This window comes from Herpailurus yagouaroundi, unplaced genomic scaffold, assembly GCF_014898765.1.
Source record: "Herpailurus yagouaroundi ecotype Mexico unplaced genomic scaffold, PumYag 166, whole genome shotgun sequence".
In the NCBI taxonomy this organism is placed as follows: domain Eukaryota; kingdom Metazoa; phylum Chordata; class Mammalia; order Carnivora; family Felidae; genus Herpailurus; species Herpailurus yagouaroundi.
Window position 1 is genome coordinate 21,457,717 of NW_024412407.1, and position 27,299 is coordinate 21,485,015.

Consider the following 27,299-nt stretch of genomic DNA (forward strand, 5'->3'; position numbering starts at 1 on the left):
TCATTACCCTTACCCCTCCTCTCATCCCCTAATATAGAGGACATCACAGAAAATCCTGCGGACTCTTCCACTAAAACATACACTTAATCTGTCAGACTTTTCTTCAGCTTCACTGCTGCAGCCCCAGGATAAGCCACAATCACATTCTGGCTGGAGGTGCCACACAGTCTCTTACTGGTTTCTCCGCTTCAACTCTTGTTTCTTCTGTCAGCAAGCAAAGGGATTGATTCATCTTTGTAAAACATCAATGCCACGCCTCTGTTCAAACAAAAGTGTCCTCCCCTCGCATTTAGAATAAAACCCAAACGCTCTGCCTTGGCCTTCAAATCCCTGCGTAATCTTGTCCCTGCCTACCTCTCCCACCACTCTTCCTGCACTGAATTGTAGCCACAGTGGCTTCTTTCTCTTCTTTGAGCAGGACAAGACTATTCTTGCTTCAGGGCCTCTGCATTTGCAGATATTTGTTCTACCAGATCTTTATCTGTCCTTCTTTCTCATTACTCAGTCTTTCATCAAATATTCCCTCTTTAGAGAAACAACCCCGATCTAATTCTTCCTCCTAAACCCAGGTCATCTGCATTGATTTACCCTTTTGTTAAAACTTTTGTCATAGTCTTTCTCAATCCTATTTGAAATAGCTGTCTGCCTATCTCCCCACTACTAGAAAAAAACAAGGATCAAAAAAGAAAAGAAAAACCAAGGATCAGGTTTGTCCTGTTAACCACTGTATTCCCAGATCCTAGAGCACATTATGGGCACATCTGGCACATCACAGGCACCCAATAAATACTTGTTGAGTGCATGGACTAGAAATAGTGAAAGAACGCAGTGAAAATTCAAGAGGGCCATGTTTAAATGAAAATCAATAGTATACTGCTGTAATAGCCAAGTAAGCTTCAGGTGGGGCTTTCCTCAGCTGCCACTAAGGTGCTTAGTCCTTCAGAGGAAGCTAAGGCCACATTGGGGTGAGGCCCTCAGTTCATCCAGAAACTAGCACCGGGCCAGACATAGCACTCATCTGCACCATGGCCTCCGTCTCGGGGCTCCCCTGCTCCTACTCAGCCCTCATCCTGCAGGACCATGAGTGACAGTCATGGAGGATAGGATCAATGCCCTCATTAAAGCAGCAGGTATAGATGTTGAACCTTTCTGGCCAGGCTTGTCGGCAAAGGCTCTGGCCAACGTCAACATCAGGAGCCTCATCTGCAAGGTAGGAGCTGGTGGGCCCGCCCCAGCAGCCGGTGGTGCACCACGGGGAGGTCCTGCTCCCTCCACCATGGCTGCCTGGCTGAGAAGAAAGTGGAAGCAAACAAAGAAGAATCAAAAGAGTCTATGATGACATGTACTTTGGTCTTTTTGACTAAACCTCTTCCTCAACCTGTTCAATAAAAAGCTGAACTGGTAAGTAAGCTTTAGGCAGACACTAAAAGGCTGAAGTAAAGAATTAAGTAGAGAGAGGTGTTATCTTCCCTCTATATCTCCATTGTTGAGTCCTTCCCTAGTATATAGAATCAATTTAGGGTTCTACAGAGTGTCCACCCAGATTAGACAGAGGCGAGTACATAAAGTAATATTATTGATGTTTTCAGATTTATGACCAACCCTTAAACTGCGTTAAAGTCACAGGAAACATGGAGAGTCCAGGAGTATGAAATCAGAGGGGTTACAGATTTTGGAAATATGTAAAATCAGCAAACTCTCAGGAGACCGGTCTTGCTTCTAACGTAACAGGGATAAAGGAAGCTGAGAACTGTCGTTTATTTTCACTGAAGTCAGAAAAGAAGGTATTTTGTTATGGACTGACTGTTTGTGTCCCTCCCAAACCCTCCAAACTCCTGTGGTGAGGCCTTAACCCCCAGGGTGACTGAATTTGGAGATGGGGCCTCTAAGGAAGTAATTAAGGTTAAGTGAGGTCATGGAGGGAGAGGGGGGATAGTGTCCTTATACGAAAAGATCCCAGAGAGCTCACGTTTTCTCTCTGTGCACACACCAAGGGCACTTAGTGGGAAGCTATCTGCAAGCCAGTAAGTGCGCCTCACCAGAAAGCAAACCCTGCCATGACATTGATCTTGGACTTTCGGCCTCCAGAACTGTGAGAAAATAAATTTCTGTTTAAGCCACCCAGTCTGTGGCACTTTAGGCACTCATGACAGCCTAAACAGACTAAGGCATTAAAAAAAAATTTTTTTTATGTTTATTCATTTTTGAAAGACAGAGAGAGACAGAGCACAAGCAGGGGTGGGGCGGAGAGAGAGGGGGACACAGAATCTGAAGCAGGCTCCGGGCTCCGAGCGGTCAGCACAAAGCCCGATGCCGGGCTTGAACTCATGAACCGTGAGATCATGACCTGAGCCGAAGTCGGATGCTCAACCGACTGAGCTACCCAGGTGCCCCTAAGACGTTTTCAGATTATAATTTGGAAGAAATTTTAACTTTCTTGAGAATTGAGAAACAATGAAACAAGCTATCAAAAAAATTAATAGGACTATATATAGTAAGACATGTAGATTCCTTTTTATAAATTCCAGTATTTACATTTACTCTAATACCTAGTCAGTGGTGCTCCTTTGGTTACATGTGTTAAAGAACTCATACCTGCTCTTTTTCAAGCATATCAGCTTTTCTCAATATCTTCATTGCATAGATATGGCCTGTATCTTTCTTCTGAACCAGCCGCACCTAGAATGTAAAAATTGATCATACTATCAATGTTAAATGGTCATTACTATTGATTTAGGAGCAAAAGGTAAGTTTCTTTAAAGAGATCAGTGGCAATTTGCCACTGCTTATATTTTAGGAATTTCATTAAAATTAAACTATTTTGCTATATTAAACTATTTTAATATATATTTTAAACTATCTGAATGAAGATAGATACTTTCAATAGCAGTGCCTTTAGAAAAGAAGTAATCTCGGGGCACCTCGGTGGCTTAGTCAGTTAAGTATCCGACTTCAGCTCAGGTCATGATCTTGTATTGGGCTCTGTGCTGACAGCTCAGAGCCTGGAGCCTGCTTTGGATTCTGTGTCTCCCTTTCTCTCTGCCCCTCCCCTGCTTGCACTCTGTCTCTCTCTCAAAAATAAACAAACATTAAAAAAAAAAAAAAAAAGTAACCTCTCCAAATGCTCCTCTTCCTATAACTTTCAGAGACTCAAAGTCATCCAAGCCAAGTCTGGTCCTCTTGAGCCGTAAGAACTCTGTTTCCTTTCGGGCATGCTGTGATCGGCGTAACTTTTTCTATTAAAAAAAGAATTTAAAAAGATGATTTTGTTTTCAATGAAGGCTATAGTGTTAAAAAATGAGATACATCAAAATGGAAGTATCTTAAATATTATTAAAAGATGAGATATATAAAAATGGGAGTAAAGTATCTTAAATATTATCTTAAATTTACCAAAGTCGAGTATTTGTTAAGCATGGAAAGAATAAAGCAATCTTAAGAAACTTTTTCATTCTTAACAATTGATAAATCTTATTCTTCAGGTGGATTCCATTAACTATTTTACCTTAATGAGCTCATCACATATTTCATCTACATGCTAACTTAATTTATAAATAAAAATTAAACTTTAGGAAATGCTAATAGTATTCTGATAATGAATTTTACAGTCAGGCAATCTAATTTGCTTCACTTCCCTAAATTCCAAGGCTGTTCTGTGACAACTACTGAGACTTAGGACACCAAAATAACAAACAGCATGTTTCCATAGAGATTTGCTTTTGACAGAATTTTTTCTTAGATAAATTTTAATAAACTCCTTGAGATTTGGCACACAACTTCCTAAAAATATGAAACTACCAAAAAACATAATGATTACATGAAGAATTCGTTAAAATATTCAAGTCAGTAATTTCATAATTCACTCTCTAAAAGTCACCAAAAAATAACTGCCATTAATAAGAAACATTATGAAATACCTGAAGGTTACATTTGGAATAGGCATTTATCTCATTGTTCTAAACCTCATTTTTCCCCTTACCAAACAAAACTATGTTGACATTCTGTTAGTTCCTAGTTGAGGCAACATACAGTGGGAAATAAACAAAATCAAAAAAATTAAGCACCTGTTCATCTTCAAATGAACTCTACCAGGCTTTCAGGAATTCCATTCTGAAGAAAAGGCAAGTCAAATGACCATAACAGCTCAGAAACACTGCTTTTAAACACAGTACAAGGTATATCCATTGAGTAGTCTCTTACTATTCCTGTGTATATCTGCTTTCAAAAAGGTATGGCAAGCTATCAATTAACTGGGAATCTGTAAATGTGTATCCCCAGTGCAATGGAATTCTGATACTTTGAACAAAGTTAATCTAAGAAGATGAAATCCGGAAATGATGTCTTCATATCAATGGTGGAACCAGTGAAGATTTCTTTTTGTTCAAAAATGCTCCTTCAGTGATTTTTAAAAAATAACCGAAATACTAATAAGACAAAAAAGCCCAAAAATGTAGCTTGTTTTTTTTTTTTTTTTTTTTAAATGTTTGTTTTTCAGAGAGACAGAGAGTGTGAGTGGGGAGGGGCAAAGAGAGAGGGAGACACAGAATCTGAAGCAGGCTCCAGGCTCTGAGCTATCAGCATAGAGCCTGATGCGGGGCTCAAAGTCACGAACTGTGAGATCATGACCTGAGCTGGAGTCAGATGCTTAACCAACTGAACCACCTAGGAACCCCCAAATGTAGCTTGTTGTAAGACTATAATTTACACCCCCCCCCCCCCCCCCCCCCTTGTTCCCCCCCAAAAAAAAAAAAAAAAAAAAAAAGAAAGACTATAATTTAAAAAGGCCACATGGTGGCACTATAGTATCATGTCTTTCAAAGCAGCAAGGAGGGTTAGGGGGGTTGTTTTAAGTATATAATTGAATAAATGTAAGAATTTCAGAAGACATTCTGGACTGTTGACTTTATGGACTATAAAATGTAGTAGAGTTGGGTGTACTTTCAGAAACTTGTCTAATCTAAATGAAAAAGATGACCTCATTACATACTTTAATAAACTGTGCTCAAAATCAACAGAAGAGAGGCCACTAAAGAAAATAATTTTCACTAATATTTGATAGGTCATGTAATGCGGCAAGCAAACAATGTTTATATAGTTTGGGGCACAGCTGTTTAATGGCAAAAAGGGAAAATTACAAGTATATAGAGCATACAATTTTACAAAAATGGGACATGACTATAACATTGTGAGGTTACTTTTAAAAACAGAAAAATGAAAAACCTATTTCATGATCTATTAGTCTTAAAATCAGTGTTGCAGTCTGGAGGGAGCTGAAGCAAGCTAGTGTTAAAAAAATATATTGGTGATATCATGAGCAGAGTAATGTATAGAATCGTTCAATCGCTATATTGTACACCTGAAACTAATACAACACTGTATGCTAACTATACTGGGAATTAAAATAAAAAACTTAATAAGCTAAAAAATACATATATCGATGAAAAAGCACATTGATATATCTGTTCATGACTTGTGTAGATTAAACAGCCTTGAAAAACAAGTAACATTTTTGTGGTAATCATATCCTTTCTCACCAAACAGGACAACAAAATCTGGAAACACATTTAACATTTCATGGCTCCCTTTAAAAGCAGCTTAAATTTGTCTGTTTTGGTTTTCCATGAGAGTGAATAATATTGCATGTCTGATGGCAATTCTTAAGTAAGATGAAATTAGACATACATCGTTTTCTTCCTTTCTCCATTCCTTTTTAAATGAGTGTTCCCTGGGGTGTCTGGGTAGCTTAGCTGGTTAAGCATCTGACCCTTTATCTTGGCTCATGTCATGATCTCAGGTTCCTGAAATCAAGCCCCACATCCGGCTCTGTGCTAACACAGAGCCTGCTTGGGGTTCTCTCTCCCTTTCTTTCTGCCCCTCCCCAAGCTTGCACACTTTTTCTCAAAATAAATAAACTTTTAAAAAAGGGGGGGTGCTCCTCAATTCCTCAAATTCTTGATCTGTGGGATGTTCAGTTTTTATATAAGACAGGGTACACAGAAGTTCCGAGATAGGAAAGAGCTCAGTTGGCAACTTCAATTCTGCAGAGACATTCTACATGATCACATTATATGGTTTATTTTTTACAAACAACTTTCACAAATTACTTCACCAAGATTTTCTATTACAAATGAATTAGGGATAAATATTACTTTTCATTTTAAAACTAGTTTTTTTTAATGTTTTATTTTTGAGGAAGAGAGAGACAGAGACTGAGCAGGGGAGGGGCAGCGAGAGAGGGAGACACAGAACTTGAAGCAGGCTCTAGGCTCTAAGCTGTCAGCACAGAGCCCGATGTTGGTCTTAAACCCACAAACTGCGAGATCACGACCTGAGCTGAAGTCAGACACTCAACCGATTGAGCCACCCAGGTGCCCCTAAAACTAGATTTTTAGAAAACAATTTTATTTTTAAAAAATCCACCCCACATAATGATAGCTCCAACATATTTTATATTAAGGATAAGAGAGGATGTCTATTTTATACAATTTGACATAATCTAGGACCTAGCATGGGCCTAATAATAAGCATTTGTGGAATTAAAATATCTTCACAGAAAAATGTTAGAAATTTTATAGTTATTAAAGGGCACTATTTGTAGGTATAAATCATATGACACTTTCTACAAGTTCTTTAGAAGAATTTAGGAAAACAGTTTTTATTTTTTTTAATGTTTATTTATTTTTGAGAAAGAGAGAGAGAGAGAGAAACAGAGTGGGAGTGGGGAAGGGATAGAGAAAGAGGAGGAGACACAGAATCCAAACAGGCTCCAGGTTCTGAGCTGTCAGCACAGAGCCCAACATGAGGCTTGAACCCACAAACCGTGAGATCATGACCTGAGCTGAAGTCAGACACTTAGACACTTAACTAACTGAGCCACCCAGGCACCCCAAAAATATTTCTAAATGTATTCAGCACTTCCTGGTGCAGACCAGCAGTTGCAAACTGAGAGTTACAAACTGTATGCAACCTTGAAAATATTTGATTTGGCCTGCAAGTTGTTTTTAGGACACTTGAATTATTTGCCGATATTTTAAAAACCAGGTGATTTCACATAAAAGTCCAGATTTCCAGTTTCTCCTGAAAAACAGGAACTTGGCCACACTCAGCCAAAGTGGCAGTCACTCCCCCTTTGATAGACATCAGGTCTCTACCTTGTCAGCATCCACCACTGATGCCAGTCATCAGGGGACATGCAGAATTGGACTGGTGCTCCTGTTCTTTTTTAGGAAAGTGAAAGGTGGCAGGTCTCTATCAAAATATAAACGCGGAGGACCAAATATTTTAGAAAGAGAAAAACAAAGAATCTATTTCTTTGTGGAAGTGAAAGAATATTCTTAGGAGTTGAATATGCAGATAAAATGTGTTGGGTCAAAAGAACATATAACCTAAGATGTCGCGAAACAAAGCCAGCCAGCTTCCTTCATTTGTGTTATCTGCTTGGCCCCTGGGCATCTGTTTTTATAATTTCACCCTCTAAATTCTGAATTAGGACCTTATGCTTGAGATTTCTGTATCGATATAATGATGTACAATGTACATTAATACAATTATATGATTATTAAGGATAAGAAAGTTATTAATACTAATAAATAAATGTGCGGACAGATGTGCTTGGCCTTATTTTTTCGTTATAATACAGATCGAAACCATTACCTTTCTCACTTAAAGTGTAAAGGATATAAGTTAAATGAGTTTTTAAAATATTATAGTAATTTTACGTAAATAATTTAGATTTTCTAGGTTGAGTCAACTGATTAACAAAGTAACCACCTGTAGTACAAATCATTAAATATATTTTATTTCACTTAAACATTTCCAACAGAAAAATACAGGTAAAGTCCTAGGAAAGGTACAGGGAAGATTAAATAACTGCTTTCAAGTCATCATTTGTTAGACTGCTCTTTGAACATAGAATTTCCTTTCTGATCATTGAAACTGTTGAGCAAATTAATCTAGGTTGTACCCCCCTACTGCCTAGAAAATAAGCGTACATTGCTCAGTAAGCTATCCCAAGGCTAGCCTTTCCACTACATGGTGTCAGTTTACCGTGCTCTTTCCTCTACTGCATCCTTCATAGTTCATTGTTCTGCATTATTTTATATGTATTTATTGCATTATTTTATATGTATTTATTGATTCTTGCGTAAATCTACCTTTTTTTTTTAACATTCAAATCAACTGTTACCTCTTCCCAAACCTTTTCTGATCCCCTGAATTAGGTGGGGGGAAATCCCTGTATTTTTAAAGTTTGCCAGAATCTATCATGTATACATATATTTATATACACACGTACATGATCTCTCCTTCCAGTCAGTAAACTCCTTGAGGGAAAGGTCATTGTTCATTTATTCACGAACTATTTCTTATAGCCCCTGCCAGCTCTGGAGGTATATAGCTGAGTAAGACATTACGGAGTTTCTACTATGGGGAGATATTTTAGGCTGCCCCATGGACACAGACACATGGACACATGAACATTCTGTTAATGCAGAATGTGGGAAGAGTACCCCAAGATATTAGGGAAGATTTCCCAGTGGAACTGAGGCCCAAAGCGAGACCCAGAGCTTCTTAAAGAATAAGAGGAGTTGGGCAGGAGTAAGGAAATTCTAAGTGGCAGAAATAACAGATGAAAGGTCCACAGGCAAGAGTGTGGAAGTTAAAGTAACTCATGGGGCGCCTGGGTGGCGCAGTCGGTTAAGCGTCCGACTTCAGCCAGGTCACGATCTTGCGCTCCGTGAGTTCGAGCCCCGCGTCAGGCTCTGAGCTGATGGCTCAGAGCCTGGAGCCTGTTTCCGATTCTGTGTCTCCCTCTCTCTCTGCCCCTCCCCCGTTCATGCTCTGTCTCTCTCTGTCCCAAAAATAAATAAATGTTGAAAAAAAAAAAAATTTAAAGTAACTCAATATTGGTGGTCAGCATGGAGGTGGGTGACAAGAGACGAGGTGAAAGAGACAAAGCAGAGGCCAAACTGTGAGGGGTCTTGCACATTAATGTTCAAGGATCTACCCTTATCTGAGAGTACTTGGGAGCCCATGAAGGGTGTTAAGCAAAAGAGTGATGTGATCAAACTTTTTATTTTTCTTTTAAGTTTATTTATTTAAAGAGAGAGAGTGCATGTGTGCATGAGAAGGGGAGGAACAGAGAGGGAGGGAGACGATCCCGAGCAGGCTCTGCACTATCAGCCCGAAGCCTGACGCAGGGCTGGATCCCAGTAACCAGGAGATAATGACCTGAGCCAATATCAAGAGTCAGCCCCTTAACGACTGAGCTACCCAGGTGCCTCTCAAACCTGTTTTCAGACAGGAAACTCTGGATAGTGTATGCAGAAAACCTGGAGGTGGGAAGACACCAGCTGGGGGCAGTTGTTCTTTAAGTGAACTGCACAGTAGTCTGAAGTAGGGTAGAGGCAGGCGCCTGGATGGCTCAGTCGGTTTAGTGTCCAACTTTGCCCCGGTCATGATCTCATGACTCATGAGTTCAAGCTCAAACTCGGTATCAGGCTCTCTGCTGTCAGCACAGAGCCTGCTTTGGATCCCCTGTCCCCATCTCTCTCTCTGCCCTTCCCCCATTCACGTGCTCTCTCTGTCTCTGTCTCTCTCAAAATAAATAAATAAACTTAAAAAAAAAAAATAAAGTAGGGTAGAGGCACTGGACTAGAGAACTAGAGGGTTTTAAGATATATTCAGGAAAAAATGTGAGAAGATTTGGCAATTCACGGATTCTTCTTAGAGCCCTCTCTTCTTGTTCCATGCTCTCCGGACACTATAGATACTGTTCACTAAATCTATATTCTTGGAATTAAAAAAAGCTGCCTCTTTAAAGATCTCCATCATAGCAACAAAGAAGCCCATATTCAAATGATGAAATCCATGTTACCTAAGTTATAAAATCATCTGATATCAACAGAGGACAAAGACACTGGGGTTGCCATTATACAGTAATTAGTCTTTCCCTCCCCAACTTTCTTGAGATATAACTGACATAACGCAAGCTTAGAGCGCGATGGTTTGATGCACATATATATTGTAAAATGGTTACCACAAAAAGGCTTGTTAACATATCCATTGCCTCACATAAGTAATTTTTTTTTTAGTATGAACATTTAAGATCCGCTCTTAGCAACTTTCAAGTATAGAGTACTGTTACCTACAGTCACAGTAATTACAGCTAACATTACCTCTTCATCTGCTAATCCTTCTTCTTCCATGGCCACTTCTAATTTCTTCTGCCTTTTCAAAGAAAAAACAATTTAAATTTTAAATACATTCCTAACTATTCCCACTTAAGAAATGTTCACTTATTTATTTGAGTTTACCCCTTCAGTTTGCTATGCTAAAAAAAAAAAAAAAGTCTTTAAAGATGAATCAAAATAATCACTAAGAATAGTTTTCTTTCTCAAAATTAAACCCAACCCAGATTTCAAATCACTTTCTCATACTGGCCAAATGAAAAATTTCCTTCTTAATGCTGCTTAAATCAATGATTAGCAAAGATGACTAATGTTCTAATAAGGAAAATCTGTTATCTAATATTCAAACCACCAAAATCATTAACATTTATCAATATTTATATTGGAAGTATATAAAGGTAACTATAGTGACTAAAAGTATAAATATTTAAGGTGGATATCCCTGTTTGAATCCCAATTCTAATAGCTTATTAGCTAACTGAGCTTGTGTAAGTCCTTTATTTCAAGTCTAAGCTTGATTTCCTAATCAAGAAAAATGTTCAATGCAATTGAGTGTATTTTATTCTAATTCTTTGAAAACTGGAGTCATATATGTACATAAAAAAGCCCACTAACCACCAGAACATTTGCTTTTCTAGGTACAGTCAAGTTCAGGTACTCATTGTTTTTAAATGACACCACTGAAGTAAGTGAAACTAAGCACTGTGGGGATGGGGAGGAAGGCAGGATGACTGGATGAATTAAGTCACTAGGAACTAGGGAGATGGCTCTGATACAAATTTTGCAGCTCATTTCCAACAGAATATTAAGCATTTTATTTCTATCATATTGGTTTTTCCTGAATATGAACCTGAGAGTACTCTTCCTAATTGGTGTTGGACTATGTTAGAATAGGACTGACTTTCCAGGATTTAACCACATGGGAGAGTATCTAAGGGTTGGAGGATTGAAATCATCAAATACATTTTTTAGTATTTGTCCTTTACGATAACATGTCTGAAGGTAGGCACTTTCCTAACCCACCATTCTTATGGAAAATTCATAACAAAAATATCTAAAGCCTGTTCATAGATCAGCACCCCAATGGCAACAACACGTAATGACATGTTCTCTGCCTACTTCGTCAACATTTGTAATAGACATCTTGGTGCTTATCATACTGATTTTAATCTTTTATTTACACACTGTTCTTCTAAGCCCAACCCTTAGAATGGAATAAGCTCTGTGCCTGCTACCATGCCCCTCTGGGAGCTGCAAGGCTGCTTGCTGAATGATTTTGAGCTTTCTCCTCTGTAGAGAGAATCCACAGTGTAAGGGACCATTCATCGGGGACGGCCTATCAATATACAAGCAACTTCACTCTTCTGTCACATCTCTACTGTCCCCTTTCCTCAATCCTTGCCAAAACCAACTCTTCATGAAATTATCCCTGACTCTGGAGAGAGAGGCAGTAGCCTTTGTACGTTTCCACCATATCTAAACGAGAAGACCTGTGACTTCCTGTGCACCTTTCAAAGAAAATAGTTTTCTTCCTAAATGCTCTGATGTTTTGTTCTGATTGGTACTCTATTTGGCTTATGTATTTATCCAGTTAGTTAAGCCTTAAAAATTTATCACATGTAATCGTAAAGTCCAAGCTTTTAATAAATACGAGCTGACTGTTTAATATGATTTCCATGGCACCAAGCTGCAACTGCCTTTTTTTTTTTTTTTTTTTTTTTTTAAGTTACAGCAGATACTTTTATTTTTACTTTCCTTTGTTTGGAAATAGAGGGCAAAACTGAATTACTCAAAGATTTCATCAAGAAAAGACAACAAGCCTTCAAAATTCTGATGCATAACTTAAGTGTCTGCTTCCTAAAAAAGTAGTCTTTCTTTCCCTGGTTCTCTTCTACTTCGTTTACTCTCCTTGGCGACTGGATCATTTCCAGAGACTTTCATTGTATTTACAGTTAATGTAATTACTCATATGTTTGCATTCATTTCTAACTGATTGCGTGGTCTCTATTTGTGTCGACTTTTTGGCGTTTCAGCTTTGCTTTTTCCCTCTTCTTATTTTCAACTGGGGTTTTGTTTTCCTCCTTTCATTATTTTCCTTTCATTAGTTTGGAAGTTACAAACTCTGTTAGTCTGAAATGAATCAATCTTTACCCCTCTGTACGTCGTATCTCTATCATGGAGATACACAGATCTCTAGCAACACTTTAATTCCACTGACTTCCCTCCTGACTGAGAGCCTATCATTGGGAAATATTTTAATCTACTTTAAAAAATGTATAAGACTTTATCATTGTTTTTTTTTCATACAATTTGTGTTGAGATTTATCCACACATTTATATTTAGCTCTGTTTGTGATCACTTTCCTTCAGCCTAAATTGAATCTTCTGGAAGTTCTGCCAATGGTGAACTCTTAGTTTAACCTGCCTCTGCTCCAACCCCTTTCTTCTCCTCCTTTAGGAACTTTGGTTAAAGATACGTTAGCTTTCCTCACTCTGCTCCATATTTAACTCTCCTTCATATGTTCCTACTCTGTGTCTCCAGTTGACTTCTGAATAATTATTGAAGTTTTATTTTCTAGTTCAATTCTCTGTTCAGCTTGTCTGATATGTAGTTAGACCTATCTGACATTTCGTCTCTGGCTAGTCGCCACTTCTGTCAATCTTTCTCACTTCTAAATTCTATTCTACTGTTGTTGTCATGATCCTAATTCAAGCCTCCTTTCCACACGCTGGGACTACATCATTAGCCTTTCCTGTTCCTTCTCTCTCTACCCACAATCCATTCTGTACATCACAACTAAAGTACTCCTCTAGAGAAACACCCATGATCACTGATTCTGTTCAAAAATCAAGGCTCTCTACGCCCATGAGGATATCTACATTAACAAAGCAGTCAAGGGTCCCAGGAAATGCTGAAATCCAGCATGAGCTAAACTGGCTCTTGCTTGACCCAGCACTGAAGGTGATTTCTTCTGTCTGTAATATCCTTCCTCCTGCTCTTTTATCTCTTCCTTCTCCCTTTTCTGCATGTATGATTAATACTGTTCCTTAAGAGCTCTGATAAATGCCACCACCGTTTATGAAGCCCTCCCAGTTGCTTTACTCAAAAGCAATCTCTGCCTTCTTTGACCTTCTCTTAGTGATGCTTCTCACTGTCATGTAATATTTATGTGCATTACCTGCCTTAATAGGGTTTTCTGAAGGCAGAATAACATGTCATTAATGTTTTTATTCTTCCACCCTCATTCCCACTATACATGCTTTTGGATTAGAATTAACTATTCCTATAGTATAAGGATATATTATAATTTCACAGCTGGGAATGTTTTATTTAAAATATCATTGACATGTGATAGAAGGATATGGGTGCAGAGGACAAGAAACCATTCTGTTAAGATAATTAGAGGCACTGTCAGTAGAGGAAACCTAAAAACAGCATACAGGGACCCACAATATTCATATTATTAATGGACAATGTGTTTACACTCCACTTGCAGCATAAGAGCTTCTTAAACCAAACAGAAAATTCTGATTAGCCTTTACTATACCTGGTCTCTCTCTCTTCATGCTGTAAAATTAGATTGCTGTAAAAATTCTCCAACGTGAGCTTGGCCACAGTCACTCTTTCCCGGGTATGGTTGCTCATAGGAAAGGAGGCTGCAGTCCCTGCCGTCATTGCCATAGTAACAGACACTGAAACAACATATAAACACAAATTGTTCAGTAGAAAAACACTTTCTATCCCTCATAGTAAACTCTGGAGACGGTTTAATTCCTACGGAGCAAAACTTTACCGTAACAGTTAAAACATCCAAGTTTTCCACATTATAAAGAAGACAGTGCTAGTAAAGAAAGAGGAAGATACACTATTCCAAAGCAATAGAAATTAATTTTGTGTTGGCAAAACCAGGGATGAATAAGAGTAAGGAAGCACCAATCCACACACAACATGGACACATTTTATACAAAAGGCTGTAGTCAACAAGCATTCAGAACAAGACAGGTTCGATGTATTTTGTTGTTGTTTTATTGATCACTGCAAAAAAATCCACAAGATTTGACTAATACATATGCCTGCACTCAATGTTAAGTCTCCTAAGAGTTAATGTAGTTCAGCTAAATAGTAAGAAGCAACTTCTAGAATATAAATTCTATGAAACATGAAGCAGTGGATCAAATATGCACACAAAATCAGTCTGAAGTAATTCTTATGTATATGTTTTATGGGAAAACAACTTTTCAAAACAAGCCCCCTTTGGATGGAGTCCAGGGTGCCCTATTTCATTCTGAATTCTATGTCATTTCAAATAGCTCTATAACAAGGTCCAGTATACGACTCCAGACTATAAGGTCCATTTCATTTTCAAATGATACTCATTTGAACCAGGCAGAAAACAGAAATGTATGAATCAAGCCAGGTGACAATAGGGATGTTCTGTGGCCTTAACTGGGCCTTGCGGTCTACTTAGTCACTCAAGTGCCATCTTTGAAAAACCACCAGGCAAGCCAAACATAGTACTGGTTTGAAGAAGATAATTGGACAATTAGACAAGATAAGGAATGTAGCAAAATGACTGCTTCACAGGGGGCACAGACTGAACTGTGATGGCTGCTACCAGTGGGCGGCACCGACCATAAGAAACTTGCCTACTACAGTCTACATCTGGACCAAAAAAGACTAGGATGGTTCCATGCATTAAGGAGGTTTTTGCTGATCTGGATGGAGATCATAACAGACCTAGAGAAGATGCAGACTGCCAACAGTGAGCATCCAACGTTGCACTGTTAGCTGGAAAGTATTCCCCCAACCTACACCCCAACACCCACCTCTCCCTAATTACATGAAGATACAGACCTCTGTGTATGGATTTGAACTGCAGTAGACTCCAGGGATAATGGAATGGACCAAAAGACCTTTCTTGTTCTTCAACATCAATCAAGTCAAGTGCAGGTTAATAGTAAGTTTACCTATGACAAATTCCTAGTTCCACTGCCCTCTTATTGGTTTTACATCTCAAAGTACTACAAGAGTCTTAAAGTCATTATGTCCAAATACAACATTATTATTTTAGCCTCACAAACTTGTTCCTCTGTGGACTACTCTAAAGATTTTTAGAACAAGAAGTTGATTGTGTCACTTGTTTAAAATCATTCATGTCTCTTCACAGCCTACAGCAAATCAAATTAGCTTTGCAAGATAAACAAAGGCAACTCACATACACTGAATGGTTGTGCCTATCAGGAATTTTGTGATATTTTATTCACTGATTTCTCCCCTTTTCCTCCAGAGGATTCAAGAGAGTGGCACTTTCTATGCATGACTGCATTTCCTCCTTACAACAGCCCTGCAAGGTAAAGAACTGAAGCTTAGAAAGGTCACATGGCACGGCACCTGGGTGGCTCAGTTGGTTAAGCGTCTGACTTTGGCTCAGGTCATGATCTCGCAGTTCGTGGGTTTGAGCCCGCACCGGGTTCTGTGCTGACAGCTCTGCTGTCTGGAGCCTGCTTCAGATTCTGTGTCTCCCTCTCTCTCCGCCCCTCCCCCATTCGCACTTTGTCTTTCTCACTCAAAAAAAAAAAAAAGATGTAATGAATTTAACTCCAAAACCCAAAGTGGATACCAAGTAATGAAAAACAAGTTCCATATGTATGGAATGTATGTGTATGTGTATACACACAGACACACAGACACACACACACACACACACAACTATATAATTTGATCATGATTAATACTTTCCATTCTAGTTATACATACATACCTGCAAATATATACTTTGTTTAAAAACCAAAGCAGAGCAAAACCTGTGTCTACTCAACAACTCCCAAAGTATTGACCACACAGTAGGCATTCAGTAAATGATGGTAACAACTCAACTCTAATGGATTTTAAATTATATTTTCACATATAATAGTTTCCTTTGGATTAAAAACTACAGAATCATTAGTGTTATGTTAACGTTCAGAAACAAATCCTACTTGAGGGATACAATTACAGAAAAAGCAAATATCCCACCCCTGATCTCAATTAAATAATATCTTTTAGAAAGTAGCCTTAAAAAGAAGAAAAAATTCTTTCCTTCCAGCCAGACAAAATAGGCTTTAAAAATTCCAAATTAAACAAAACCAAGAACAGAAGTGACCAAATTACTACAAAGAATGATCTAGATGAGTGGCACTTATTATATTGCAAATTTATTCCTCTAATGGATTTAACACTGTTCTTTGTCTATTACTAAAGCTCTTTCTTTCCTCAGAAAAAGAACAGGATACAATTTGCAAGTCTACAATTCCTGGACTGATAAAAACAACACTAGGTGCCCTTGAATTTCCTGTTCACGTGTTTTCTCCAGACTCCCCTATTCATTAATGGAGACACTACCAATAGTTAAGTCCAACATTCTTTCGCTTATCAAGCCTGGGGAAAGGAGATAACAAATCTGGCACTCAGGCTACCTATAAATAGATGTGGTGTCTCCAACCATTTACCATCAAACTTCTAAAGTAGGAAAACAAAAGTGTTTTACCTGACTGGCAAAACATACTATTTAACTGGGGGTTTCACCCTAGTTGCCACATACTACATATCAGAGGAAAGAGTATCCTTAATGCTACTGTATTGCCTTATAGTGTACAATTGTTTCTACACTCATTTAGTTGCGACCAAAAAGCCCCAGGCTACAACAGATTGGATACCGCATATACCAGGTCCCTAAAGACACAGCAGCCACAGCTTCTTTTCTCTGGGCAGTATAACCTGAAGAGCAAGAAATTCACTCAGGTGAGGGTTCTAGGCCCAGCACTAAATTTTACTAGTTGTAGTCTTTCCAGCTAACATTTACTGCAAATTTACACTATATGCCAGCACTGCACGGATTACTGAGAATACGAAGAAGGATAAAATAGAGTCCCTGCCCTATTCATGATCTTACAGGGACACAAAGAAGGGAGAAGTTGGCTCTGCAAGAGTTTAAGAGTAGTCAGAGGTTTAACAGAGGAGGAGATACTTGAACTGCAACTTGGGGTGAGTGGGGAGGAGTAAGGGTTCACAAGTCAGATGGACAGGGCAGCGGAGAGAGAGGTGGAAGGGCACCAAAAAGACTGACACACGTGAGTACACAGATGGCTTGAGTATATTCAGTGAAATAGCAGGAGATGAAGGGGGAAGGACAGCTAGAAGTCATGATAAAATACCTTTTTGCCATGTTAAAAATTATCCTAAGCGGGGGCGCCTGGGTGGCGCAGTCGGTTAAGCGTCCGACTTCAGCCAGGTCACGATCTCGCGGTCCGTGAGTTCGAGCCCCACGTCAGGCTCTGGGCTGATGGCTCAGAGCCTGGAGCCTGTTTCCGATTCTGTGTCTCCCTCTCTCTCTGCCCCTCCCCCGTTCATCCTCTGTCTCTCTCTGTCCCAAAAATAAATAAAAAACGTTGAAAAAAAAAATTATCCTAAGCACAAATGGGAGTCATTTAGGGCTTTTAACTAAGTGAAAAGTGACAGCCAACAAACAACATTACTCAGTGCTTACCCAAGTAGCAAGAACTCTTCTAAGAATGTTCCTTGTTTTGATGCAGTTAATCCTCCTGTCAGCAACAAGACCCTAAGACCTGACCTTTACTGCCCACCTGCATGTGCCCACCCACCTTTGCCCCACATTTTCCTTACGTTCTTTCCAGCTATCTCCTCACTCAGGCAAAGGAGCCAAAGGGCACAGCATCCATTGATGGAAACCAAAACTACCCCTCAAGCTATAACGACTGCCAGGGGGAAGAACTTCGGAGGCCCAGACCAGTTTGAGCTTAACCACTGGCTTATACCTGCGCAGTTGGACCATGCGGTGACCGACAGTGACCTCTACCTCACTCTAATGCTAAATTCTCCACCCGAGGAGGAGCACAAGCCTCACTAACATAACCTATAATGCATGTCTAGGCATGTTTCCTTGAGGCACATGTGTGACCTTATGCCCGCTTCACATGTGATGACAAGGGTTCCCTTTCTAAATATTCATCCTAACCCTAAATAAAAGGAACTCATTCACTCTTGCCTGGGGAATCACAGCTTTGGACGTTATTCCCCCACGATCTCTTTATTTGCTGCAAATATAGTTACTTTGTATGACAAGTCCACCCACTGTAGTTTCTATCTGTAAGTCACCAAGGAGCAAACTCATGTCAGTTGGGTTACATAACCACCTCTGAAGTCCGATCTGACTGGTACTTCACGTGATTGTGCTGGTACAGGGAGGTTGGCAAAAAGTCTGGGAGGAGATTACACGGAAGGAATATAAATCAGGTTAGGGGGACTCAGTAACAGTCATGGGTTACAAACTGTGGCTCTGGTCATATTTTGTTTGGTTTGCACTGTGACTTAGAAATTAGAAGATTTCACATAAGAACTCAGATTTCTGGTTCTTCTGGAAAAATCAGATTGGTCAAATATGAGCCCACATTACTGCCTGGAACAGAGAAACAGCAGCCCCCTTGCAAGACAGGGCATAGTGCCAAAGCCCACCAACTGTCTACTCCCTTATGCCCAGAATCCTTCACGCATCTTATTACCTACTTGCTTCCGGTAAGTGTTTGAAATTACGATCTTTGGCTTAGTATAAAACAATGAGGGCCTAATTTAAGATAGTAGAGGCTCAGATATTTAGCTGGAAAGACTGAAATCTATAATTACTTCTGGGGTTCAGATTTGGATAAGTGGGTAAATGGTGATATCATCAATAAGAATAGGAATTATAAGAAGAGCTAACTTGGTAGGGAAAGAAAATAAGTTCGTCTGATTCTGAGTTGTTACCAGACTCAGTTTAAAATTTGTGCTTTTTTTTTTTTAATCTTTTTTAAGTAGGCTCCATGCCTAGCACAGAGCCCAACATGGCACTTGAACTCATGACCCTGAGATCAAGACCTGAGCTGAGATGAAGAGTTGGATACTTAACCAACTGAGCCAGCCAGGCACCCCAAAATTTATGCTTTAAAATGATAATTAAAAATTTTTTTAATGTTTATTTTTGAGAGACAGAGTGCAGCAGGGGAAGGGAAGAGAGAGAGGGAGACACAGAATCCGAAGCACGTTCCAGGCTCCAAGCCCTCAGCATAGAGCCCAACGCAGGGCTTGAACCCACAAACTGTGAGATCATGACCCAAGCCCAAGTCAGACACTCAACTGACTGAGCCAGGCACCCCTAAAATGATAATTCTAAAGATTTACATTTAGAAATGAAAAATAATCCTGTTCACAAAAGTAGCAAGGAGAAGGGGATAAAGAACAACATCCATAAAATACCTAAGAATCCCATGATTAAAAAAAAAAAAAAAAAAAGATTGGCCTTTTCATGAGGAAATCTAATCATAGACTGTGGAAGGAAGGGAAGAATTATTCAATTAATGGTGTTGAAATAACTGGTTATCTATTTAAGCAAGTCAGATGTTCATTCCATTCCAAAGGGCAAAATACATTTCAAATGGTTCAAAAGGGCGAACATAAAAACTAAAAAGGAAAAACAAAACAAAACAAAACAAAACAGGAAATAAAGTAAAAAGAATAAACTTCAAAAAAATTACAAGAAAATACATATGAGTAACTGTCTGATCTTTGAACTGATAAGAAATGTATCCAAAAGAAATCACAATAAAAATCGTGCCAGGCATCATTATACAAAAATTTAGAATATACATATATGGATATCAAACAAGATTTAAAGGACAGTATTTGGGGGAAAAACTGCAAAATAACGTGTATTAAAAGTATACTTTAGTATAAAGGTATATGCTAAAAATAAATTCATTTCTTAAAATGTATGAAAAGCATATAACATAGCTTTTTAAATATTAAAGTTGTAAAAAGAAAATAAGAACCCTAATAATGAATGAATAATACTGATTGACAATATATAAATAAAAATAGCTAACTTCCGGAAAATGTTCAATTTTCCCAAGTAAATCAGACATGGAAACTTTAAAATAATGTATATATTCCCTCTATGAAAAAAACCATAATTTAGAGGGGGCAAACCCTCCTGGTCCAGGCTACCATGAGATGACTTTCTCATATACCATCTATGCTTGTTTGTGTGGATTCTTCCAGCTTTACGGAGATGTAATTGACACTGCATAATGTTAAGATGTACCAAGTAATGATTTGACATATACATACATCATAAAATAATTACAATAAGGTTAGGTATCCATCAAATCATATAGTTGTAATTTTTCTGTGTGTGGTGAGAATTTTTAAGATTTACTCTCAGCAACCTTCAAATATACAAAACAGTATTGTTAACTATAGTTACCTTGCTGTACAGAACATCACCAGAATTTATAATTTACATTTTGTACACTTTGACCACCTTTCCTCATTCCTCCTCCAACTGCCCCACCCCTGAACCCACAGCAACCGCCAATCTATTTCTAGTTCAATATTTTTTTAGGTTCCACATAGAAGTGATATCATACAGTATCTGTCTTTTTCTTTCTGATTTATTTCACTTAGCATAATGTCCTCCAGGTCCATCCATGTTGTCACAAATGTCAGGATGTCCTTTTTTTTATGGCTGATTGATATTCCATTATATCGAAATACCACATTTTCTTTATTCATTCATCTATCAGTAGACACTTAGGTTGCTTCCATGTCTTGGTTATTGTGACTAATGCTGCAATGAACAGAGGGGTGTGGCTATCTCTTTGAGACAATGATTTCACTTCATTTGCAGATACCTAAAAATGAAATTACTGGATCATATAATAGTTCTATTTTTAACTTTGGGGGGACCTCCATACGAATTTATATTTCCAACCAACAATGTATAAGAGTTTCTATTTTTCCACATCCTCACCAATACTTGTCACCTCTCGATAATACCCATTCTAACAGGGGTGAAGTAATACCTCACTTCCAAAGAATATCTTCAAGACTTTTGTCCATTTTTAATCATATGATTTACTTTTCTTGATACTGAATTACATGAGTTCCTTGTATATTCTGGATATTAACCTCTGTCCTAGGCTTTTCTTTGTTGGGAGATTTTTGATTACTGATTCAATCTCTTTCCTTGTTATCAGTCTGGCCAGATTTTCTATTTCTTCAGGATTTGGACTTGGTAGATTGTATGTTTACAGGAATTCATCCATTTCTTCTAAGGTTGTCCATTTTTTTGGTGTTTAGTTATTCACTATAGTCTCTTATGATCCTTTGTACTTCTTTTTTTTTTTAATTTTTTTTTTAACGTTTATTTATTTTTGAGACAGAGAGAGACAGAGCATGAATGGGGGAGGGTCAGAGAGAGAGGGAGACACAGAATCTGAAACAGGCTCCAGGCTCTGAGCAGTCAGCACAGAGACTGACGCAGGGCTCGAACTCACGGACCACGAGATCGTGACCTGAGCCAAAGTTGGACGCTTAACCGACTGAGCCACCCAGGCACCCCCGATCCTTTGTACTTCTATAATATCAGCTGTAATATCTTCTCTCTCTTTTCTAATATTATTTGAATATCCACTCTTTTTTCTTGGTTAGTTTAGCTAAAGGTTTCACACTTTTGTGTACCTTTCCAAAGAACGAACCAACAGTTTTGTTAAACTTTTCTATTGTTTTCCTATTCTCTACTTCATTTATTTCTGCTCTGGTGTTTATTATTTCCTTCCTTCTGCTAACTTTGGGCTTAGTTTGTTCTTCTTTTTGTAGTTCCTTGAGTTGTAAAGCTATGATATTTGAGATCTTTCTTTTTTCTTAGTGGATGCATTTATCACTATAAACTTCTCTCTTAGAAATTCCTTTGCTGCATCCCATAAGTTTTAGTATGTTGGGTTTCCATTTTCAGTTGTTTCATATTTAAAAATTGTTTTCTTTTGATTTCTACTTTGACACATTTGTTGTCTATGAGTGTGTTGTTTAATTTTCATATATTTGTGAATTTTCCAGCTTTCCTCCTGTTCACTGATTTCTAGTTTCATATTACTGTGGTCAGAAAGATACTTGATATAATTCTAATCTTCTTCAATTTGTTAAGACATATGTTGTGAGTGTTTTTTGTTTTTGTCCGTTAGGTCCATTTGCTCTAATGTTATTCATATCTACTATTTGCTTATTGATTCTCTGTCTGGATGATCTATCCATTACTAAGAGGAGGTATTAAAGTTCCCAACTATTATTGCATAGCTATTTATTTCCCTTTAGTTCTGTTAATATTTGCTTTATAGATTAGGTGCTCTGATGTTGGGTGCATAATTATTTACTATTGTTATATATTATCAATTAATTAATCCTTTTATCATTACATAATGACTTTGTCTCTTCTGACCATTTTTAGTTTAAAGCCTATTTTGTCTGATTTAAGCATAGCTGCCCCTGTTTTCTTTTGATTACCATTTGCTTGAAATATCTTTTTCCAACCCTTCATTTACAGTCTGTGTGTGTCCTTAAAGTTTAAACGAGTCTCTTGTAGGCAGTGCATCATTGGATCTTGTCTTTCTAATCCATTCAGTCATTCTGTGTCTTTTTATTGGAGAATTTATTCCATTTATGTTTAAGTTAATTAATGATAGGTAAGGACTTAATATTGCCATATGTTAATTGTTTTGTTTTGTAGATCCCTTGTTCTTTGCCCCCTCTCTGGCTATCTTGTTTTATGAATGATGACCCTTTTTTTGTGGTAATATACTCTGACTCCTTTATCATAACCTTTTGTGTTTCTACTATAGGTTTTTCTTTGTGGTTATCTGGAGGCTTATAACACCCGATTTGAAGCTAGTAACAAATTTAACAATAACACTAACAATTATTGTAGTTATGCTTATTTTTACAGTGTTTATTTTCTAACATTTAAGAATGTGGCCAGTGAGTTTTACACATTTGTATGTTTTTATGATGTTAATTAACATCCTTTCACTTCTGCTTGAAGAATGTAACTTTAACATTTCTTGTAAATTAGATCTAGGGGCATTTCTTTTGTTGATTTGGGGAAACCTTTATCTCTCCTTCATTTGTAAAGGACAGTTTTAGGGCATATATGATTCTTGGTTGACAGGTTTTTTTCTTATAATATTTTGAATATATCATCCCATTGACTTCTGGACTGAAAAGTTTCTTTTGAGAAAGCCACATATAGTCTTATGAGAACATCCCTGTACTGACTAGTTGTTTTTCTCTTCCTGCTTTCAAAATTCTCTTTTTCTTTGACTTTTGATCAAATAATTACTGTGTCTTGGTAGCCTTTTCAAGAGATTCATTGCACCTCCCGAATCTGAATCCATTTCTCTCCCCAAGTTTGGGGAGTTTTTTGCCACTCTTGCTTTAAATGGATTTCTTTCCCTTTCTCTTCTTCTGGGCATTCATAATAATATACAGATTCAAAATACATATTTGCATCTCTTTATTGTGTCATATAAGCCTGTAAGACTTTCTTCACTCTTCATTTGTTTTCTTCTGTGAATAGATAATTTTAAATAACCTATCTTTCAATTCATTAATTCTTTTTTTTTTCCTGCTTTGTCAAGTCTGTTGTTGAAGCTCTCAATTGAATTCTTCAGTTCATTATATTCTTCAGCTCTAAGATTTCTGGGTTTTTTAAAAAATAGTTTCTATCAAAAAACTTCATTGAACTTTTCATTTTGTATGTGCATTATTTTCTGAATTTCATCTAAGTGTCTGTCTGTGTATTCTTGTAGCTCACTGAACTTAAGAGAATTATTCTGAATTCTTTGTCAGTTCACAGATCTCCATTTCTTCAGGGTCAGTTTTTGGAGTTTTATTAGTGTCATTTGGTGGTGTCATGTTTACCTGATTCTTCACATTCCTTTTTTTTTTTTTTTTAAGTTTATCTATTTTGAAAGAGAGAGAGAGAGAAAGAGAGTGTACATGGGGGGAGGGGTAGAGAGACAGGGTGAGAGAGAGAATCCCAAGCAGGCTCTGCACTGACAATGGAGCTGTCTCAATGTAGAACTCAAACTCACAAACCATGAGATCATGACCTGAGCCAAAGTTGGATGTTCAACCAACTGAGCCACCCAAGCATCTCTCTTCACGTTGTTCCTTGATTCCTTGTGTTGGTATCTGCCATTTAGGTAATTGGTCTCTTTCCCCAGATTTTATAGGTTCAGCAGGAAAAGACCTTCACCAGTCAGCCCAGCTTGGGATACTGGACAGATCAGCTGGTAGTATCCATGGGCAGGTAGGACTTGCTATCAGGATCTCTAGTTGGGTGAGGCTGCTGCCCACGCTCTGACATTAGGGTGGGTGCTACTAGCTGGGCTCTGTGGTTGCCTGAGTCTGTTGGCTGGGTTCCATATTCAAGCGTGGCCAATGAGAGGGCTCCCTGACCAGGTGGGGCCACTGGCTGAATTCTACAATTACCTTTGGCCAAGTGTGGTCACAGGTTGTGTTCCCTGGCATAGTGGTGCCACGGTTGGACTCCCAGATTAAGTAGGACTATAGTCTGGGCGCTGCAATCACTCCTGTTTGGGTGGGGTCTTAGGCTGTGTTTCCTGACTGGATGGGCTGCTGGCTGAACTCCATGTTGAGGTTGGCTGCAGACAGGCCTTTGTGGTTGGACAAGGCCTTTGGCTATGCTCTGTAATCAAAGAGACAGCAGGCTGTGCCCTGAGGTTGGGCAAGGTCTCAGGTTGTACTTCACATCAGGTAAGCTGTTGGCCATGCTCCACTGTTTGAGAAGGTTGCTGGCTGACTTCTCTGGTTGGGAGGGATCTCCATCTGTGTCCCGCAGTTAGATGGGCTAGAGACTGTGCTCCGCAGAAGGACAGGATTGCTGTCCAGGCTTCCGCATCAGGTGGGGCTGCGGGCTATGCTTCCCAGTTAGACAGGTGGCTCCCTGCCTGGGGAGGCTGTGTTCAACAATCAGGCAGAGCCATAGGCTGTGCTCTCTTGCAGGGTAGGGCTGTGGGGTGCGCTCAGCAGCTGGGTAGTACCATAGACTGGGCTACAAGGCTATCCAGGCTCACTGTTCCCTGATTATGCAGTGACAGAGGCTACACTAACAGTATACTTAACAGGGCTTGGTTTGGCTCCCTGCCCAAGCAGGGCTGTAGGATAGGCCCTGTGGCTGCACAGATTCTTTGGCCTAGTTTCTTGGTTAGGTGGGACTGGAGGCTATACTGAACAGTTGGGCAGGGTTGTGAATGTGCTTCCCTGCATGGCTGGGGCCATAGTACAGGCCCCACACTTGGTATGGATGGTTGGCAGAACCCAAATAAGGTAGAGCTGTCCATTAAGATCCCTAATAAACAAGGCCACTGTCCTGGCACTGCAGATGGGCAGAGCAGCTGGCTGGGGTCTCTGCTCAGGCACCACTGTAAGCAGGAATGTGGGCCACCAAGATCTGGGCACTGGGTGGTGTAAATGCCATCCCCCTTCTCTATCTATCTGATCCCTAGAAGTAGAGTCCTGCAGACTTTCCCAAGGATCCCTGTGAGGTGAGCCCCGAGTGGACATCCCCAGATGTATCCCACAATGCCGGAGGAGCTGGATGTCAACCGTGGGCTCTCCTTTTACCCACTGGAAAAACCATAGGCCCAGGGGGACCTTCTCGGTACAGCACTGTGCCGCATTGTGCAGCCTGGGGAAGGGGCAATAAGGTCACAGCATGTGGCTCTTCTCAGTCTCTGTGACACAGCCTCACCCCTGGGTTCTGGGATTTTTATAATGGTGCTGTCTACAGGTAGTTGCTAGTTGGTCTTCTTGGAGGGGGGCTGAAGTTGGGGACAATCTATGTCACTAACTTGATGATATCACTCCCTGTGCTTATGTTAATTGGTAGGAATATAACACTTTCTGGTAGGAACTACAGCAATTTGTATTAAGAAACTAAGTTTTGGGGCGCCTGGGTGGCACAGTCGGTTAAGCGTCGACTTCAGCCAGGTCACAATCTCGCGGTCCGTGAGTCCGAGCCCCGCGTCGGGCTCTGGGCTGATGGCTCGGAGCCTGGAGCCTGCTTCAGATTCTGTGTCTCCCTCTCTCTCTGCCCCTCCCCCGTTCATGCTCTGTCTCTCTCTGTCCCAAAAATAAATAAACGTTGAAAAAAAAAAAAGAAACTAAGTTTTGTAGTTTTTTGACATAATAATTTCACCTTTAGGAATCTACCATAACAAAGTAATAACAACTGCAGCAAAAATTTATAGAGTTGTCTTTAAATCAAAGGATTATTTAAAATAGCAAATAAAACAAATGTTTAAAATTAGGTGAAATGAGGGGCGCCTGGGTGGCCCCTGGTCGGTTAAGCGTCTGACTTCTGCTCAGGTCATGATCTCATGGTTCGTGGATTCGAGCCCTGCATCGGGTTCTGTGCTGACAGCTCAGAGCCTGAAGCCTGCTTCAGATTCTGCGTCTCCCGCTCTCTCTGCCTCTCCCCCACTTACGCTCTCTCTCTCAAAAATAAATAAACTTAAAAAATTTTTTAAATTAGGTGAAAGGATTGATGGAATGATGATAGCAAGAAATACCACAGAAACACTGAAGAAAATTTCCCCCAAATACTTAACATGAGAAATAATATTAAGTAAACAGGATACAAAACTCTATCTAGAGGTTATGTATGAACTCAAGAAAAAGGAAAAAGGGAGTCAATTATGGCATGAAATTATGGATAATTTAAATTTTGTGCTTTATCATTTTTTAAATATTCCAATTTTTCCATAAAGGAAAACCAATGATTTGTATAAAAAGAAAAAAAGTATGTAAGAGTAATTGTGTGAGGGTAGACGCAGAAGCAGCAAAAGGGCACCAACCCAAATTTTTCGGCCCACGAAGGTGGTTTTCCAGGTACCACTGTACTTGGCAGTTTCTTCCTATGAACCAAATTCTCACTTCTGGTTTAGTGGAGGACTACGAACAGAAAAAAGAGTCTGAGTCGTGGAATAAAATTAAACATACACCACAAGGCTAATGAGAATTCTGAAAAGTTTTCTAGCCGCATCTTAACTTTTTAGGAAAACAGATTTTTAGTGGCTCCTACTTGTGCATGTTCACAAGGGCTCAAAGTGTTTGTCACTCTCTTCTGACACAGCTTTTGTACTGGGGACTCCAAAGGCCCATCACAGAATCAAAAAGCAGAGCAGCACAAATCTCCCCTAAATTAACTTCAAGTCTTATTTCAG

General features: G+C 39.1%; 1 protein-coding gene and 1 pseudogene across 2 annotated transcripts in view; one reads left to right on the forward strand and one right to left on the reverse strand.

Annotated features, from left to right (window-relative positions):
• STK38L (serine/threonine kinase 38 like) overlaps nt 1-27,299 on the reverse strand; it is an 86,483-nt gene that overhangs the window by 19,504 nt on the left and 39,680 nt on the right. For both annotated transcript variants that reach the window (XM_040488594.1, XM_040488593.1), the window contains exons 2-5: nt 13,736-13,880; nt 10,176-10,227; nt 3,114-3,236; nt 2,596-2,679 (exon numbers count right to left, since the gene is read on the reverse strand). In XM_040488594.1, coding sequence (XP_040344528.1) covers nt 2,596-2,679; nt 3,114-3,236; nt 10,176-10,227; nt 13,736-13,869 — 393 coding nt within the window. In that variant the 5' untranslated portion in view covers nt 13,870-13,880. The remainder of the gene's footprint in view (nt 1-2,595; nt 2,680-3,113; nt 3,237-10,175; nt 10,228-13,735; nt 13,881-27,299) is intronic.
• LOC121038787 (60S acidic ribosomal protein P1-like) lies at nt 1,026-1,390 on the forward strand (annotated as a pseudogene).